The sequence below is a fragment of the Ahaetulla prasina genome, chromosome 1 (assembly GCF_028640845.1).
Source record: "Ahaetulla prasina isolate Xishuangbanna chromosome 1, ASM2864084v1, whole genome shotgun sequence".
NCBI lineage: Eukaryota > Metazoa > Chordata > Lepidosauria > Squamata > Colubridae > Ahaetulla > Ahaetulla prasina.
The window spans coordinates 287,151,414-287,171,115 of NC_080539.1; the positions used below are offsets into that span (position 1 = coordinate 287,151,414).

Consider the following 19,702-nt stretch of genomic DNA (forward strand, 5'->3'; position numbering starts at 1 on the left):
CGGCGATTCCTGCCTTGTATAATAATAATAATCCTCCCGGCTCTGAAAAGCCAGCATCCAAGAAGCTGGGCTCTGAAGAGCAAACCCCCGCCGCCGCTGCTGCTACCGCCGCCGCCGCCACCGCCACCTCCTCCTCTTCCCTGGCTTGGAGTGAAATTTCTCAACGTCTTCGGGAAGCTTGAATGTCTTGATGGAGAAAGGGAGTGCGAACGAGAAGGGAGGGGGAGCGAGGAAGAGAGAATGGAGAAGGGGGGGATCCAAAACGCCGCACAAGCCCCGTGGGGGGGAAAGACGGCGATCAATGGGGAAACGACAAGGCTTAAGCAGTGGCAATGTCAGGGTTTTGATTCTTCGCTTTCTACGCTCTCACCCGGAGAGCCAGCTGGGATTGTTTGTGTGTGTGCGCGCGAGCGACTGGAGGAAGGGGGGGGGCGGTTTGTGTTGTGTATGAAACGCCTTGTGGGGCGGTGGGTGATTTCACATTGCCATGGTGTCGGCTGAGGCTGGATTGGAAGGTTTAACGGTGGATTTGCAGACTCTCCCTCTCTATTTTAGGCGAGAGCTGACATCACTAGCGGTTGCCTCGCCGGCAAATCCCCCAGCCTCTTATTTGTAAAGGAAAAGCCCTCCCAGACGAACGCAGGATGCATAGGAATGAAGGCAAAGCGAGCGAGCGGCGCCTGGTGCACCTCGGCGGTCTTAACTTCCAAATCCCTGAAGAAACGGGCTGTTCCTCGTTCATTCGAGGAGATGATGATGATGATTATTACTACCTTCCCTCCCTCCAGGGCTGTCTGGGAAAGCGGAGCGAAAGGGATTAAGTGATAACGCGTGGAAAGGAGGAGCCGGAGGGGGAAGCGCTTCGAATCTCAATCTCCCGCGAAGGCAGATTTTTCCCTTTGTGCTGGCTCGGTTCCGATCCCGCTCGGCGGTGGGGGCTGCAAGAACACGTGCCTTCCCCCTTCACGAAGGAATACAACACCTGTGTATAACGCCGCATCTCCTTTGTAGCTGTTGTGCACCGATCCTCCCCCTCCTATTTCCAGTGCATTTTGTTCAGATGTCTTCCCCACCCCACCCCCACCTAGTCCTTCGCTATATGGCCAGGGATTTGGGCATCATTAGACGGCTAGCTAATTAATATTCGTAGTCAATATTCGTTATCGGGCTTGAAATCCTGGCATTAGCCGACCACGCGAATAGAAAGCGTCGCTTTGGCCAACGGGGAAAGAGTTAAACCATCTTCCCGCCCCACCCCCGAGCTGTCACACATTTCTTCTTTAAAACCTGGAGCGCGCCGTCTGAGGGATCGAGACGCGGTAATGAATTAATACGAGGCGAGGGCAAAGTGGAATGCGCGTCTCCGCGGGCTCTCAATAAGCCTCTCAGGCGCTGCGCTCTGGCTTCGCGTAGCCTTAGGGCTGTAATCTCACACACCCTTAAAAGTGGCAGAAGGCTCTCGAGTTCAAAGGTATTACGGCTGAGAAGGGAGCGTAAAGTTGAATTTCTGGGGGTACCAAAGCAGCCTTTTATGACGGAGGGGGTGCAAGTTAGGATCTCATGCTTTTTGATGCAGCAGGTCTCAAACTGGATGGGGTTAGAATGCACGTTTGGGACTGGAAGGGGTGAAAATTGATGGTTTTGAAAGGCATCGTCAATCCTTCCCTCCCACCAATTCCCCTATGCAAAAGGGAGTGATTTGGCCCAATTACTCTGCATATGGGCTCCCGGGACCTGTAGTATTTTTTCATATACAGGCTTCAAGAATTGATATGATTCAGTGTTGGAGGTTATTCAGAAAATTTTGGAAAATTAAGAATAAAGTTTGTAAAACTATTCTACCAGCTTCTCTTTATTGCTTAAAAAATGTGGGGGGGAGTATATTGCAGGTAATCTAAGAATTTTATTTGATGTTGCTGAATTTGAACATTTCCTCAATGATTCTCTACGGGAGTATCTACAAATAGCATCTTCAGAGAGTGGTTATAATAAAAATCCATCTAAACGAACCCACCCTGCAATTCCATTTCAGAAAGTGGAATTTACACTTTAAAATTCCACTTTGGATTACACTTTTTCTGAAAGTGTAAACTAAATCATCTAAGCAGAAAAAATAGGAATTAATTTGTTAAGTGGGGGAACATTATCCTTTTGCAATACAGAATTGCAAGATATATTGACTATCAGTAAGGTCTTTTATTAAATCACTCTCAGTGGAAATAAATGTAATCTTTAGAGTAGCACAGCATTCTTGATTAGATTGGGTGAACAAACCAAGCAACTCTGAAGTTGGGATGAGAGACCAGTTCCAAATAAATTCATAATTTGGCACCCTGTTCAATTTCCTGTGGATTTGATTGTTCCCAGAACACAGCAGTGAGATACATTGAATGCTTTTGGATAATTGATGCAAGATTATCCAATCTGATATTAACCGATGATGGTGCTAATATCTGATAATACCTGGTTGGGTAATGAAATATGTGCAAGCAAACAGCCAAGTTCAGAGAGCAACAAGGACTCCACAGTTCAATCTTGAGCTATAGATATTCTATTTGACCTCTGTTTGGAGATATCATAGATCAGTACTATCAAAACAGGTGTGTGGAAGAAGCTAGAGATTTGTCTTTCCCTAGAAATGAAAAACATTGACTTGGCTTCCTTTTCTCTTAAATGATTTCTTCTTAATTGGTATTCTGGGAAGTAGTTAGTAGATTAACCTCCTTAAAACAAAGTAGAAAAGAGAATAATAGGTATCCTTTTAAAGTGGAACATTGGTGGTTAGATCCCCAGTCATTCTGCTCATCAATCTGAAATGAATCCGAAGGAGTCTAGTAACACCTTTTCCAATTAACCATTTTTATTAAAAGGGCAGCATATGCTCTTGCCAGCTGGAGCTCAGTTCTTTAGATGCACAGAGTAGCTAGGACGCAGGATTTAAAAAGGAAGAGGTGAAAAAGTAGCTATGCAGATGTTGGATACATGTGAGAAAGCCAACAAATAGCCCATCAAATAGCATTTGTAATGTATTAAAAATCCACTCTTGTTTGTTAAGGCCTTTCGATATGTGTGTGTGTGCGGGTGCCCATTTGACATTCTATTGCACTATAATAGTGGTGCAATTTCATTGTTCTAAAACAGCCACCTTGAACTGTTAATCAAATGTCCTGGAAAGTTAAAATTAATGCTACTTTGTCCAAACTGCTATCCATTCATTCTTTTCCACAAAGTCTACCTGTTTGTTCAAAGTGCAATTGAAAGGGGTATTGCTGACAGATGAAGGTGTATGAGACATTGGAAGAAGATAACCTTTTCTTTTCTTTTTTTAATGAAATTGCTGGGACTGGTGATGGTGCTGTTGATATAAATAAGGGGGCAAAATAAACCTCTGGGTTTATTGCATAGTCTGATTCCCAGTTTAGCATTATGTGTTTGTTGCTTGTGAGAAGCTGTTTCAAGTTGGATGATTATCTGTGTGCAAGCATGGGTGTGCCACCCTGAGCCAGAGAAATGTGCCATTGTCCAGTATGGTTTGTAATGTATTAATAAAACATCTGAATAGCGAGAATTGTAGGAAACAACCAGTGATAGTCTGGTTTTTGTGGTTTGGCTTTTAATGGGACCTCCCTGATCATTGATTTGGCTCTATTGATTTGTTTAGTGATCTCACTGGATAAGTAGTTCAGTCTTATAAATGCCTGGATGAACTCTATTGAGCAGCTCTGTTGGGTGGGTTAGAAGGATTTTAGTTAAAAACATAGAACCTGGCTGTAGATTTGAGTGTGTTCTGAGTGGAAGTAAGCATGGAGATTTGTAGATTTTCTGTATAACGGGATGTCCGTGTATCCATTCCTCAGTTGTAGTGTGACATCAAGGAAATGGGTGGTTCTATAGAAAGGATGCCATTGATGGTGGGTGAAAGTTATGATCATGATAGAATGAGAGATTCTTTTTCATGGTCCAAATGACATCAGTGAATCTCAGGAAATGAAAATTGAAAAAGTGCTGTTCTAAGTCAGAGGTGAATTTGTTTTCTTTACAGGAGAAGAACATGCTTACAAACCAATACACATTAATAAGTTATATTTTCCCTTGGGGGACATTGTTTTCACTCTGAAGCAGAAACATTTTTACCATACTAATTTCATCAATGGCTTACCAAGGAGACCCTTCTTTGTCTGTACTGAGTTTATTTTTGTAAACTCTTTCATATTATTTCAAGTCATAATATTTTGCCTTTTGTATAGGTTTTATTCAGCTATAATTTACCCTATAGCAACTACTGCTTTATTGATTTTACTTCTCACTTTTTCTGACTTCTGTAAATTGGAATGGACCTGCTAAGAAAACCTGTCCTTTGGCACTTGTTTATTTCATTGAAGAACTACCTTATTCCTACATCTGCTTCAAAGGTCACTCTAAATTATCAGAATATTGTTTTTCCACATTTTTTCCCCTCTAATACAATATGAAGGATTATTTATTTATTTTAAAGATTTATATAGTTGCCCCTCTTAAGCAACTCCAGATGATTCAGAACAGCACTGGATAATGGAAATCTCTATATCGAATTGTCATATCACAAACTTTTGCAGGTCCCTTTATGAGAGATCAGGGGTGTCAAACTGGCGGCCCACGGGGCAGATGCGTCATGCACAGGCCACACCCACCCCAGCTCCGTGAAGGGGGGGAAGTAGCAAAATGTCACGTGATGGCAACATGATGCAGCGACTTTGACGCCTGTGTGACAGATGATTCTGTCAGTAGAATAGAATAGAATAGATTAGAATAGAAGAATAGAATAGAATAGAATAGAATAGAATAGAATAGAATAGTAGGTGAGCCATATAAATATGCCTATCTCTCATTTCCATTTTGATTTCTTCTTTTTTCTCTTGTCCACGGTTTCACTTACTTTTGTATTTTTCAATGGCCAAGGTGGATCCCACACAACTCCCTGCAAGAAGTTTAAGAAAAAATGATGCCTTTGCTGCCCACAACTGCCAGTAACATATGCAGCAAGCTTATTTCAGCAGGAATGGTCTTTCTATAATTAGATTGGATAGTTTAAGATGATGAGGTTTGTAGAACAAAACATGTAACAATGTTTTCTGTTCTCTTGTCATCATTGTAGCATACCCTTTCTGAGAAAGGCATTTCAGTCTACCTAAAGCGAGGAACAGACTGACAGTCTGTAATGTTGAATGTGAAAATGTTGTTTATATTTCCGGGGCCAAAGCCAAATGTCAATGCCCTATAGAATTTTTGTTCTTATCTACTGAACAGTAGAGAAAGAATCAATTGTGCAAACCAAAGAAATAGTTGTATATATTTGAATAGTTGTCACAACATACAAATTACAGCATGAGTGAGACAACCCAAAGGAAACAAAAAAGCAAACATTATTAGTATAGAATAAATGATAAAAGATATCAGTTCTGCCTAAAATCTAAAAGGACCCAGATTGTTGGGGGCAATAAGTTGACTTTGTATATAAATATACAAATAGGATGAAGACTATTGCTAACATAATGTAAGACGCCCTGAGTCTTCGGAGAAGGGCGGGATATAAATGTAAATTTAAAAAAATAGCCTAATGCTGCGACTCATACCATAGGATAAAGAACAGCATGACAGAACATGATTAAACACAGAACCAGGAATTGGGAAGAAAGATATATTAGCTACAATGGTTGAAGGAGACTTTGAGATAAAAGCAAAACATATAATTTTGCTACCAGATGGCCAAACTTGGGAGTTAATAGGAGACGGTAAAAACAGGGAAATGCCTAATTTTGCAACAGATTGTTGGGCTTTATTGTTATGTGAGTAAGAGAATTTTTAGAAGAAAATTATTTCCTGGAAACTTGAAGATTGAAGATTAAGAATGGGAAGATCATCCCACTGTTAGATTTTATTACACAGAATTCTTGCTTTGTTTTCACAATATTAGTGAGTTTTGCTTGACAAAATAATGTATTTTAATAAGTTTGTTTTTTAATAAATTGAACTGTAACTTATTTCTGATTTGCTTTTTTAATTATTTTAAAGGAAAATTAATCCACAAAGAACTTTTTAGACCGGTGAATGCATTTGTAGATCTTATTCTGTAACATTGTCTAATACCTAATAATATTAAATCCTTAAATTTTAGGATTCCAGCATTTTATAACATTTTCGTAAAATAATTTCAGGTAGCATTCTCATCACATCACTGCATCTTCAGTAGAGATTAACAAAACTTTTTTGTACTGTAATTGTTATAACAAAGCACACTTTAATTCCTTTCTTTTGGTGAAAGATTTATTATTTGGATTATAGCAAATGTTTTCAAAGTGCTTCAGGAAAATTCTGGAGAAGTCAAAGAGACATAAAAATTCAGAAGATATAGCTTGCATTTTACATGTATATTGAATGCTTTTCCTAAACACAAAATGTATCCATATTCAGACATTCTATGATGGAAATACAAATATGTCTTGACAGTTAAATCAGTGGAAAAAAAGATCCCTGGACATAGGAAATATGAAAAGTGCTGAATTATACCATTTATAAATGTATTAGTATTCTATATTTTCTAGTTCTGATAAATTTTCTTTTTTTAAAAAATGAACACAATGGATAGGAAATAGACTGAGATGGATCAACAATCAAATTTTGGTTTGCAGGTTTAAGAGAACCTTTGTTTATTTGAATGTGTACAGTATTTTAGGATGGAAAAATACAATATAAAATATACCAAAACAAACTAATGTAGCCCATAATAAATTCATCCAGCTTTGGAATAATCTCTTGCCATTCTCTCATGCTTTTCAGACTTACACAGATACCTTCCAATCTTTTTATTCAGATAAGTGTTAAAACAGATGGCATACAGTTACTTTGGCCCATCATACTTTATTCCCACCAGAAGAAAGGGGAAATCTGAGACATGGTTATCCATTTGTCATATTCAGAGCTTCTGGTAAAATCATCTACCCTCACTGAATAGCAACACTCTGGCAAATTTCCGAGGGCCCTGCTCTAGCTTCAGTGGATGAAAAATCTGAAGTATCAGAAAGAGGAATCAATACAGTTATCTTTTCAGAAAACAGTTCTGAGCTAAACATTTCATTTCATGTTCTTCTCAATCCAGTCTTTGAAAGGAATTGCTCGAGTGTAGCCAGTGTAAAGTTCTAGACTGCATGTCTTGTCATAGCCCCAGCTCACTAAACCCATGAGATGCCAAATTAACTCAGAAGAAGATTTTCCTGGCAAAGGTATTGCAGCAATCCCTCCAGTCTCGGAAGGACAGATGTTAGAAGTTGCTGTGGGATGCTGCTTGGCACAAAACATACTGTCAGTGACACTGATTTGGATTCCATGTTCCTCATATTGTTGCTCACACAGAAGAGAGTCCACTATCTGAACAGACCCGCTACGAATTGTATCGTTCTTGTAGTTTGCATCTGTAACATCAGTCAGGATCTTCCAGCCAGTGACAACTATTTGCAAATCATCTGTAGGAGGGTTGATATCCCGTGCAGATGCCAGGCAGATGGGTTGGACATGGCTGCTGATTCTGGCTTTGTCCAGGAGCTTAATGATAGCTATGTCAGAATCGAGCAATATAGGGTCGTAATTTGGATGAACTATGATAGCTGAAATCTAGGAAAAATCCAGAACAGCAATATAAGAATTCACATGTTACATATATTTTATCCTATTGATTTTAATATTGTATATGAAATCCCAAATCATTTCTAGCAGCCACTAACTGCTGTCACCTGCAGCCACAGTTATAACAGTGGCTCCAAGCCATGGATATCTTGCAATATAGCTATGCTAGGTGGGAATTGCAACAGTTGGGTTCCAAGGCAATCGGAAAATCTCAGGAGGAAGGTAGCTTAGAGTAAGATCAAACTGTAGATTGCAATGTTAAATCAAAACCAAAGGACTAAATATCTGACAAGTTACTCAAGTGTAGAAAAAGGATAACTAATTAAAACCTGCTAGACATTCTGGTCTGAGATCTCAACCTGCCGCTCCCCCACCACCCTTGATAATCCAAGGTGAAACCCACTATGAAATCAAGAAAATCCTTGACTCTAGACTATACAGAGGTCAATTACAATATTTGGTCCACTGGAAGGGATATCCATTATCTGAATCTACTTGGGTCAAAAGTTGGAAAGTAAATGCGGACGATTTGATTAAACAATTTCACGACACTTTCCCTGACAAACCTAAAAAACCTCTTGGAGAGGGGAGGGGGGGGTAGAAGGGAAGTGTAGACCATTGACACTCTTCTTTATCAACTCTTTGTTTTCTTTCCTAGGATATGGCTTCTTTTCCAAGGGGGGACGCCTGTCAGGCCTGGAAACCATACTAGACTTTAGGTTTCCAGACGCTGCCACATTTTTCCCCTGAGAGGAAGAAGGGGGGCTGAGGGGTATGGTAACATTCTTCAGACGGTCAAGGTCGGATGGTGTTCACATCTGCAGGAAGAGTGGCGAGAGGATATTCGAATGAACTGGGAGAACGTGGGACCATGTGACCATCAAAGGGGTCAGGGGGGTGGGACTCTTGGGGGTTGTATAACTGGGAAAAGAATCCGGAAATTCAGTTTTGGAATTTCACTCATCGTGTGCCAGTTTCCTCATGCTAGTAAAGAACTCTTAAAGACAATGGCTTCTGAGTTTTCTTTATGCAGAAGAGGTTTTTCTGGAACCTTGACATACTATTTTGATGGAAATATGCAGCATCTATTACCCAGGTAAAGGCAGTAAAGCATTTTTAAAGTCCCAGAATGAAATAACTGTAAGAAGTGGCTCAAGCAGTCACTTCCCTAATTTACTGAATTATAAGAAGAAGGTACAGAACAAAAAGATTTGCAAATTCTATATTACAGCCAGTCTCAATAAAAATAGTTTCAGCCGTCTTATGGAGTTGATTTCCTAGTTTACTTATTGAGGTTGATGACAACAATAGAACCTAGGTGTGATGGAGTTTATTGGCCTGTTTCTTTAAAATTTAATCCACTAGAGCAGTGGTAGTCAACTTGGTCCCTACCGCCCACTAGTGGGCATTCCAGCTTTCATGGTGGGCGGTAGGGGTTTTGTCTGATACTGAAGCACTTTCCTTTTTTTTTAATTTAATTGACTTTTTACAAATTTTTCAAAGCATTATTTAAAAACATTTTCATTAGGTTTTCATAAAATTCCCCGTGACAATTTAAATTTCTGAAAATATACTATTTGTATCACTCTCGCAAAAGTTTAGTTCACGTTACGTAAGTGAAACTAAATGGCGCTATAATGCGACCGCAAACAAAAGAGCCTCATCCCAGAATAGCTCGCACATCTCCCCCCCCGCACCACCCAGCTGTAACAGACAAGCAGAGCTGGTAGCCGACGCCCCCCCCAAACCCAATCTACAATGTGCAAGAGGCATGTGCAGACAACGATACACGGTGCATTACTGTGGAACCGGTGGGCAGTTAGAAAATTTTACTACTAACAGATACAAAAGTGAGTGATAGATATAAAAAGGTTGACTACCCCTGCACTAGAGCCTTCAAAGCATTTTTTAAAATCCTGTAATACAAGAAAAAAAAGTGAATGATGAATCAACAGTAAAGGTGAAAAATATCTATCTATCTATTTCTATCTATCATCTACCAATATATTTAATCTATATATCATCTACCTATCATCTAGTTAGCTATCATCTAGCTCTCTGGCTATCATCTTTCCTTATTACTATAAACAATAGGCTACAGATACTCCCATCTCAAAGGGATGCGGTTGCTCAGGGGCTATTGAGCTTGTCGATTGAAAGGTCAGCAGCTCGGCGGTTCGAATCCCTAGTGCTGCTGTGTAATGGGGTGAGCTCCCATTACTTGTCCCAGCTTCTGCCAACCTAGCAGTTTCGAAAGCATGTAAAAATGCAAGTAGAAAAAATAGGGACCACCTTTGGTGGGAAGGTAACAGCGTTCCATGTACCTTTGGCATTGAGTCATGCTGGCCACATGACCATGGAGACGTCTTTGGATAGCGCTGGCTCTTCGGCTTTGAAACAGAGATGAGCACCGCCCCCTAGAGTCGGCAATGACTAGCACGTATGTGCGAGGGGAACCTTTACCTTTACCTTACTCCCATCTCAGCCTGCTAATTGCTACTAGTTGTAATTACATCAATAAGGCTTATCTCTAAGTGGCTGACCTGGGAGCTCTAGGCCACAAGTAACTCCTAGAAGCCTTAGATATGGCCAACCAGAAGCTTCTAAAGCCAGATACCAAAGTATAGTTTTTATGGAACAAGAAATTAAAATTACTAATTATCTGAACTGAAAGGGAACATATGTACTGTGTTTAATTTCAGGGAAATAGAAACATCAATGAAGTTTAGTTTTTGTTTTATTCATTATGATGTACTAAAGGCCTTAGCACTCATCTACTCATCCCAAACTCTTAACTCACCCGTAGATTCTGTATGATCTTCTCATCTCTATCCTCATCTCTGTAGAACTTGCCAAGAACAACTCTGATGTCTGCTGTTTTGAGAACAGTGACCTTCCCCAGATTGGTGACACAGTGTGCAGCCACAACAACTGTGCGTTCATTCAACAAAGCTCCGCTGCAAATCAGTATCCAAGTCCCTTTTCTGTGATTGGGAAACTTCACCCCATTAGGTCTCCGATAGATGGCTGCTTGCCATGGCCATCTGGTTGTGGATGATTTGTGAAGTATAGTGTTTTCTGTCTTTCCGCAGACTGCCAAAAGGAGAGGGAGAAGAAAGAAATACGATTTTTTTAATTAATAAAACAAAGTATGTAAAATCAATTGTATTAAATAATCAATTAAACTACCTGAGTCCAAGGCAACTTTTACCTTGCAGTAAAATTACATTATGTAAAATAAATCTGTTGGCTTTCTAAATGCTATCCAGTTCTACCCATCCACCCTTTCTAGATTTCTTTTTTCCTTTGGCAAACCGTATTATATTTAGACTAATGAAATATTCAGGACTTCCCTAAGCAGAGTCACATAATAAGCCTTGTTCTAAAAGATGAGAAACTTTGATTGTTTAGACAGAAAAGTGGAATAGACGCTTAACAATAAACCAAACCAAACAAAAATGGCCTTAGCTTTGCTGAATATCACTGGAAGTTGTCACACCAATCAACAGAAAAGTCTATTCTATATATATACTCTGTGGGTTGTCAAGCCTCTAAACACTAAGTAATAGAGTCTTTTCCATTCTCATTGACAGTTTATTTGCATGATGTTGTACAGACCAATATAAATGAATATATAGTAAACACATATATCCAAAGGCAAGAGAATAATCAAGTTGAGTTGCATAATTTGCCTTTAACATTAATCCAGACAGAGTTAATATTTTAAAATCCCTTGATTTCTGTGCAAAAGGCAAGCAGAAAGGTAAAATTCTCTTTATAAAAAAAATCAAAACGAAAATTAAAAACGTTTAATCTCTGTTGAATTGGGCTCAATTTTATATTTGCGTATTAACATTTATTTTGATCAATGGGTATTTTCTAGTGAGTATTTCCTTTGGTTTGTCGCAAGTGGCACTCACTGCTAATGAAACATTCTCACATTCATTAAAAAGAGCCCTCAAATCTTTCCAAGTGCTGGAAAATTTGCAAAAATAAGCAGACAATCCCCATTTATCAACTACCTCCCTTTCAAGGTGGATTTCTTCTGATGACAAAAAACTGGTGACATTTTGTGGACACATGGCTGCACCCTTCTCCTCATCTGTCCCTAAGACAATGGAGATGAACTAAAACAGATTCGTCTTTCTAACACATTTTGGAACTATAAATTTCAAGAAACTTAGTAGGTAATGATGTTCCTACATATTTCACTTCAGGATAAGGCCTGCTTGGCCTCATTTCCAACCAACCTTCCCCAATGCCAATGACCTTTCTTTTTTTCACAGGAACAAGCTTTTTTTTTTTTTGCTTCCAAAATAGGTTGGATTGGCAGAAAAGGCTTGTTAACTGAGGGAAAAGCAAATCCCACTGAGAGAGCTGAATTGCTCTGTCTCACAATTGGCCGAAGTGTTTTCAATGTCTATTCCTCTCAAATGTGAACTTGGTTGCTATTAATACCTCCTTTCAGATAAAGATCTTTGAGCGGTTATTTTCCTCTAGCTGAAGATCTTTGAAGGATATCCTTATGTTCCGAGTTGCATAAGTGACAAACTGTGAATAGAATTAACGGGAGCAACTTCCCGCTTCCCTCGCACTTGGAAAGAAGCAGCTTGTATTCGCTTGTGTGCATATTTGAATAATAGTTCTATTTGCTGGCCTACAAGTGGCATTCATGTTCTTCATTTAAGAATGTCTAATCACCAACTGGTCCCAAAGAGAAATCCTCAATAACTACTGTATAGCGCACCTCATCACAGGCAACTGTACATGAATTGCCTAGATCTGCACCATTTGTTCCTCAAGGAATTTTCATTTAGAGAGCAATATTATTATTTATGGCATGGCAGTGTTGCCTAATGTTCTATGTCTGATAACCACACTCTTACTTGGAATGCATGAAGGGGCCCTCCCACTCCATTTTCCTGTTTTCAGACAGGTTCTTCGGCTGCTTCCCAAACGATGGTAAAAATGAGAAATACAGTCATACTGCAGCTGCATGTGAAGATGGTGGAAGCCTGGAGGCAATTCTCCAAATGGTAGTGAAGGTTTCTTGGTTGGATAGGCCTCCAACTTCTGTTTGTTAAATGTAGATGAATAGAGTTGATGCAAGGGAGTCTCCCTGTTTTGTTTGCAGAGAACATGGAATTATAATCAAGAAGCCAAAACCCTTTTTTTTTATATCCTTAGCTTTTATAGTATTTGAAGTACAGTTTGGAATAAAGCTGTATTACAAATAAGCTAATTTTTATAATTACAATCCAGTGAAACTTTGCAGCCCAGGGAGCCATTCAAGACTTTCTAGATTCTTAGTAAAATTCAGCATTCTCTTCTCCAAATATGTGAAGAGGCAAGGCTTAACAATAGAATGTTTAAGCTGGCAATCCAAATTCAGTCCATTGTCTTTCCAGTTAGCAGTGTTGGGAAGATGTGTCTGATGTCTTGGAATTTCACTAGTAAAAGTATAATTAATATACTTTACAATGTACAGTATATAATACTTCTATATACTTAGATATATATACCAGTAATCTGATTCGCTGACTTTCCAGGCTGACTTTAAGAGATATTAGACTGTTTTGCAAAGTGTGACCTCCTTTTGCAAAAGATTCATTAAAAAAGCACTGAAGCGCTTACCAAGCAATTGTTAATATCAGCAAAGAAAACTAAGGAGAGAATGAATCTATCATCTATTCCACTATGGGACACACACACACACACACGGAGAGGGGGAGGGGGATGGAGGGAGAGAGGAAGAGAGAGATGGAGGGGAGAGTTCTGAAATTTTTGCACAACACAAATTCAACCCATTCTTGCATGGGGGTTGAAGAAAGATTTTTCCACACATGTCACTCTTCTCTACCCATATTTTAAATGTGTGGCAATAAAACCTAACTGAATCTAAAAAATTTACACAGTGCTAAGAATTTTAGAATTAGAATGTAACGTGTAACTCCTGTGTTATGATTACATAATACAGTACTATAGTATCACATACTTTTCATGTAATAACTGTTCAAATATGTGTTAATTTAGGGAAGTGGTTTTGTTGTCTAGTACAGGGTCCCCAACCCGCCCGCCCCCCGGATGGCACCAGTCCACGGCATGCCAGCAAATAAGCGAAGCCCATGTGCGGGATGCAGGCAGCACACAAAACCATCCCTCCCCAGTCCATAGAAAAACCTCTCTCCATGAAACTGGTCCCTGTGCCCCTGGGGACTGCTGGTCTAGTATGTTTATGCTGCTTTTGACTAGAGATTTACTTGTATTTTGATTCTCATAACAAAAATAAAATGTTCCTCAAATCAAGACTGACTCATACACCCATTTCATGGATTTACAAATTCTTCTCGGCAACAATGTGCAAGCAGAAATAATAGACATTTTAGTTTATCCTGCAACCTGATCCTTCATCCAAGTACTCATGAAAACCTACTATAGGAGAAGGAGTAGCAGAATGTGGAGGCAGAGTGAAAAGAGGCATCAGCCTAGAGTCCCTACATAGCCACAAGTAACTAAGTCTGACCTCTCTTGAATTACATTGACCCATATCTAGCCCCAAACAGGTGTTAATCATTTGCTGAGAAGATTCTTGCATGATTCTTGATTCTTGCATGATTAGCAATAAATCATTTAATTAATTGGACCTGGTTTGTGTGTGTGTGTATATGTGTGTGTGTGTGTGTGTGTGTGCTTGACACCTGCTTAGATTACTAGATCAGCAAACTGGCTAAATGTTATACTAAACAAATGCCGAGGTTTGGAAGCAAGATTTATATTTTGGATAATTCCCACCAGAGATGTTGAACAAAAAGGTGGAACAATAGCTTATTATTTTATGGGATGACATAGACGTCAGCTCCTATCTATGATGCCAAAATTGTGAAATGTGCATAGTGATATCATGATACAAGTTCTGTCATTTGTTGTTTTGTTGCAATGTTACATTCAAGTAACAGGGCATGCATAAGAGCACCAGCGTGCCTATTGTCCCTGTCCTAATGTTCCCTTTAATTGTATTCATTTTATGTATTCAATTCATGCTTATACTTATATATATTATTTAATATGTACCCGACAAAATTAATTAATTAATTAATTAAAGTATATAAGGGGCAGAGTTTCCATATCAATTTCATAATATTTGCCACTTGCAGATGCTTATGTATGACAAGTTCATGAATATCGTCTATATAATAACTGGAGCAGCAACAGTTATTCAGTACCTATTTTGACAATTCTTATCACACCTTTCTTTAGATTTTGCATAAAAAGATTTCTTATCTTTTTATCAGTTAGGATTTGGTCATCTGGGTCTGTAGTCTATTATAAAGTACTGTGACAGATTGTCAGAAATTGTATCATAGATTATATCAGCTAATATATTTGCTTGTGGATGTTGATACTTATAGAGTAACTGTTGGGTGACCATGCTGGCTTATAAATTTTCACTTAATAGATTTTTTTATCAAACTAGCAATTGTTATTTCCAGAATAACTGCTACAGTTTATGCATTATTCCCCAGATAATGTTTGCACAACCAGGCAGAGACACAAGAACGAGCAATAATATTTTTCATTAATATAAGGTATTGCAGTCTTACCTTGACTGTACTTGTATAGGGAGTACTTTCTGTCTCACCAGATCAGAAATCTTGGGTTCTCTGCAAGCTAGAAAAAAAAAATACTACACAATATTGCATAATCCTTTTTCATGTTTCACGCTCAAATTTATGGTGCCTCTATCACTCCCTGGCCCTATCATAAACGAATTAAGATGAATGTCAAGCAATTTGTTAAATGATAGATACTGCATATTTTTAAGAATAATTTTTTGTTCTGTTTTCTTAAACAGAGCAAACGAGCCTAAGCTTTAGATGGTTTACATTTCACAAACCGCTAAAATGATGCAATTGCAATCCACACTGCTTCTCTACTTAGAGGTTCCACATAGTTCAATAAGAACAGAATAATTATATGCTTCTTCAGTATATTTATAGACTGGCAATAATCACTCAGCTGGTCCATGGATTATATATGTCCACCATTAGCAGGAAGAATATTAGAGAGATCCTATTATATTTTGGCTGAGACATAAGGTCATTAATAGTTCCACAAACCTCATTCCTTTCTTCTGAAATCTGATATTTACTTTCACTTTTCATGCTTAATAAATGAGAACAGAAATAGATAACGGATAAACCATTATGAAATTAAGAATTAAACACACTATTAATTCATTTGAAAGGCCGCTTTCAAGCCGCTATATGGTTGTGAAAGATTTGGACATTTTATTTATTCGATTTCTGTCTTGGATCCCCTTGAGGAACTCAACTGATCTAAAATTAATATCAGGAAAAAATACTTGCTCAACAACAGGCAAGTAATTAATGAGAACCCAGATTGTTGGGGGCAATAAGCTGACTTTGTATATAACATACAAATGGATGAAGACTATTGCTAACATAGTGTAAGCCGCCCTGAGTCTTCGGAGAAGGGCGGGATATAAATGCAAATTTTAAAAAAAACTTATAAAGGAGCAAAAGGGGAGGAGCAGCAACAAAACATGTAGCATGACATGACTCACACTTTGCCCTCTTGTACTGTATACCTTTGTCATTTGGATCCTGGCTTGCTATAGATCTCCCTGAGGGTAGTAGTTCTAATATGGTTATGCAAAAATATAGAAATCGTAGTGCATATCAGTCCAAAAGCTAGAGCTGATTGATTACTGATTACTGAGTCCATTTTTATTCCTGTGCTTTTTCATTAGCATTTTATTATTTTCCTCCTTATTTTCATAGAAATTGTCTGGATTCTTCAAAAATAAATAAATAAATAAAGACTTCTTCTACCTCTGGCCTGCTTATTTGCAAATCTATGAAAAGGTGAATTAGCAATCTGATTTTGTAGATTGTTTCTGTCCCAGTTTCTAGCAAAAAACAATTTTTTATGTACTGGTCAGCTTCAGTTTAATAGTTCTTTCAATTAACTTATCCAGTAAGTCAGATGGAAAAAGTACAATGAAGAGGCCAATGAAGCATTAGACTCCACTTCTATAAAAAGGACAATTTCCTTTAAAAAAAAATAAGAATGGGCACATCATAAGTTTGATCACATATTGTAGTGCTTCTTACAAAATAGCTGCAAAGTTGCCTTATCTATCCCACAAATTGCTGCCAGGCGAGATAGGGTGCAAAACATGGATTCATCTATTTCTCACTCCTGTTGTATTTTCTTTCAGATTATTGGAGAAAGGTGCCAAAGCTTCAAACGTACTACAAGCAATGGTGGGCTGCAACCAGTTTAACAACTGGTTCGGTTTAATACGCTTGCATGCAGCGTTCAAAATTTAAAGCTTAGCTGCTTACCTTCTAAGGCAGCCCCAGTAAGCAGAACAGCAGATATGCTGCGCAGATCAGCTGAGTCAGAAAGAAAGAAATATAGGACAGGATAGGTAGGAGGTAGGTGGGTGGGTGTGGCCAGCTGATTGTCAGAACTGCTGGTTCACTGGAACCGGTCCGAATCGGCAGCAGCCCACCACTGACTACAAGAAACTTTTTATTAAAACCAAAGGAGATTGAGCCTATTCTGCCTAGCATTACACCTTTTCTTACTATTGGCTCCCTATTTCTCTTCTGCCTAGTTTCTCCTCCTTGGTTAGTTTCCCAGTCTGAATTGACTCTAAACAAGGGTTCCTTAAAACCTAGTTTGTATCAGGGAATTGATTGCTACAGAATATAATGCCTCCATCTCTGTTTATCAAATACTTTTTTCTGGGCAGGTAGGCATATTTATCAGCAGAGCTGCTTGGTGCTTTCAAGGTATTTTGGGAAATAAAGAGGATACTAAAGGACAACACTTTGTTTTGTACTGTATCACTTTTTTGAAATAAAAAGACAAATGGTGCACAAAGCTGGACAGGAGCCAAGCATGTTTTCCATGAGGACAATTATTAGAGAACCTAGAACCTGCAGTAGACAGTCAGGTATTTTCCAGATAACTCAGTTCTAATTTTAATAAGCTCCACTAGACTTAATTTATGGTCAGAGATTACAAAGGGGATTGGAAAAGTTATCTGCCTCTGTATCAAGTCTTAATACTCCTGATATTCATACATTAGTTAGTATGCAGCTTATAAAATGTATAAAATAAATTACAATCTATTTGGACTGCTTCAAACATGTAGAATTTGGAAAACGTGTCATTGATGATTTTAGAAAATGGTTGTTGTCGTATCAGTGATACTTATGCCTATCCATGGCAATCAGATTGTACTAGAAGGAACATGGGTGCAGCTGTTCACTGACATCCTATTCATCTTGTAAGACGGGTGTCAAACTCAATTTTATTGAGGGCCACATCAGGATTGGGTTTGACCTTGGAGGGACGGGTGGGGGTGGCCATGGTGGGTATGGCAGGGTGAAATCTACTTACCTTCCTTACCGATCCGGAAGTGAACGCCTTCTGCGCATGCGCCAAAGGTAAAAAACACATTACTTCCTGGTTAAAACCAGTAAGTAATGACACCCGGACAGGTGGGCGGAGCTTCACTACCAGATCACCAAACTAATGGTCACGATCGCTACCGGATCGTGTGATCTGGTCCAATCCGGGAGCATTTCACCCCTGGGTGTGGCCATCGTGGGCATGACACAGAACTGCACTTCCGCAGTCATAGTTTTATAAACTTATAAAAATAGGGAGGCATACATTTCTTTGATTTTTTTTAATACTTACTTGATCTGCTTGATCACCTTATGAGACAGAGAGATCAGATCAAGAAACTGACTCCATAGGTAGGAAGACTAGAACTATAAATTATTGACATTGGCTAGTAACAGAATCCTGCAAGCCTGAAAGGTAAAATATTTTACTTTTCCCCCCTTTTATAACCTTCTGAGTCAAGGATGGCCTCCTGTAGTACTCCATTTTGGGCCTGGACAGCCTCCTGGGCCACTCCAGAGGCCAAAAGCATGGGGGGCACCCCGCCCATGCCCCATTTTTGCTAGCAGAGGCATCATGGGCTGGTCCTTTACTATTTCCAGACCGGTCCCGTGGGCCAGATCCGGCCTGCGGGCCTTGAGTTTGACACCCCTGTTGTGAGATGTTCACAACCAACTCCAGTTAACCACTGTGGGTTTTTTTCTTGGCAAAGTGGTCTATCAGTAACTCTCTATGGGGCAAATTTTAGATCCTGACGTATTCTTGAATAGAGAATAGACTAATAGCACAAACTATTAATTTATTTTGTAACAATCTAGCTTCCAGTTAAATTGTTCTTAATTACAGGAATATGGAAGAAATTAGAGGAGGTACAGATTCTAGTGGGAATCAGCGAAGATGCACAATAGGTGCCATAATATATTCATTAAAAAAGCATTGCAAGTATTAAGTTGAAGTGATGTTATTAATTACCTTTTATACAGATTGGTTGTTTCCCTGACCACTCGCCATTGGGTTTGCAGGTCCTCTTTTCACTACCGCTGAGAGTATAGGTGTTATTGCAAAAGAATGTAATTACGGTTCCAATTTTTGTATAATGACCATTAATTAGAGCAGCATCATCCATCAGTTTCCTGTACCCATTGAATGGAGCACCAGGATCAGAGCAGTTTCTCTCTTCCATAACTAGTAAAACAAATGGTTGTTGCTGTTATTATCCAAAGTAAAATGCTTTATTGAACATCACATTATCCAATCCTTTACTAATAAAAAATGTGATCAACTTTTCTTTTGCCATTAACCTTAAGTTAGGCATTTAACACCACATGAATCAGCCATTAGTTCTGTTAAAATGTCTTTGCATTCACATTACTACAAAGAAGCTACCTTCAACTATAGCTCTCTTTTTTTTTTTAGATTACCACATACTAGAAACTCTTTTTACTTAATTAATTTCTATATGATTTTTCCTCTCAGGCATCTTCAGCAATAGGTGAACTCCAAATCACCAAATCCATCTAATTAATTCTTTGTTGTAATTTTAATATATAGTTTTAGATTTTTTTTTAGTAATAATTTTCAGAACATCTGGATTGCGTGG

The 19,702-nt window shown here is 38.7% G+C and overlaps 1 protein-coding gene across 4 annotated transcripts in view; it reads right to left on the reverse strand.

Moving 5' to 3' along the window:
- Positions 1–6,266: 6,266 nt before the first annotated feature.
- Positions 6,267–19,702, reverse strand: part of PAMR1 (peptidase domain containing associated with muscle regeneration 1) — a 76,461-nt gene continuing 63,025 nt past the window's right edge. For 2 of the 4 annotated variants that reach the window (XM_058161662.1, XM_058161660.1), the window contains exons 8-12: positions 19,075–19,287; positions 15,261–15,327; positions 12,546–12,778; positions 10,460–10,752; positions 6,267–7,647 (exon numbers count right to left, since the gene is read on the reverse strand). In XM_058161662.1, the coding sequence (XP_058017645.1) occupies positions 7,111–7,647; positions 10,460–10,752; positions 12,546–12,778; positions 15,261–15,327; positions 19,075–19,287 (1,343 nt within the window). In that variant the 3' untranslated portion in view covers positions 6,267–7,110. The remainder of the gene's footprint in view (positions 7,648–10,459; positions 10,753–12,545; positions 12,779–15,260; positions 15,328–19,074; positions 19,288–19,702) is intronic. The other 2 variants (XM_058161663.1, XM_058161661.1) reach the window with 1 other exon arrangement.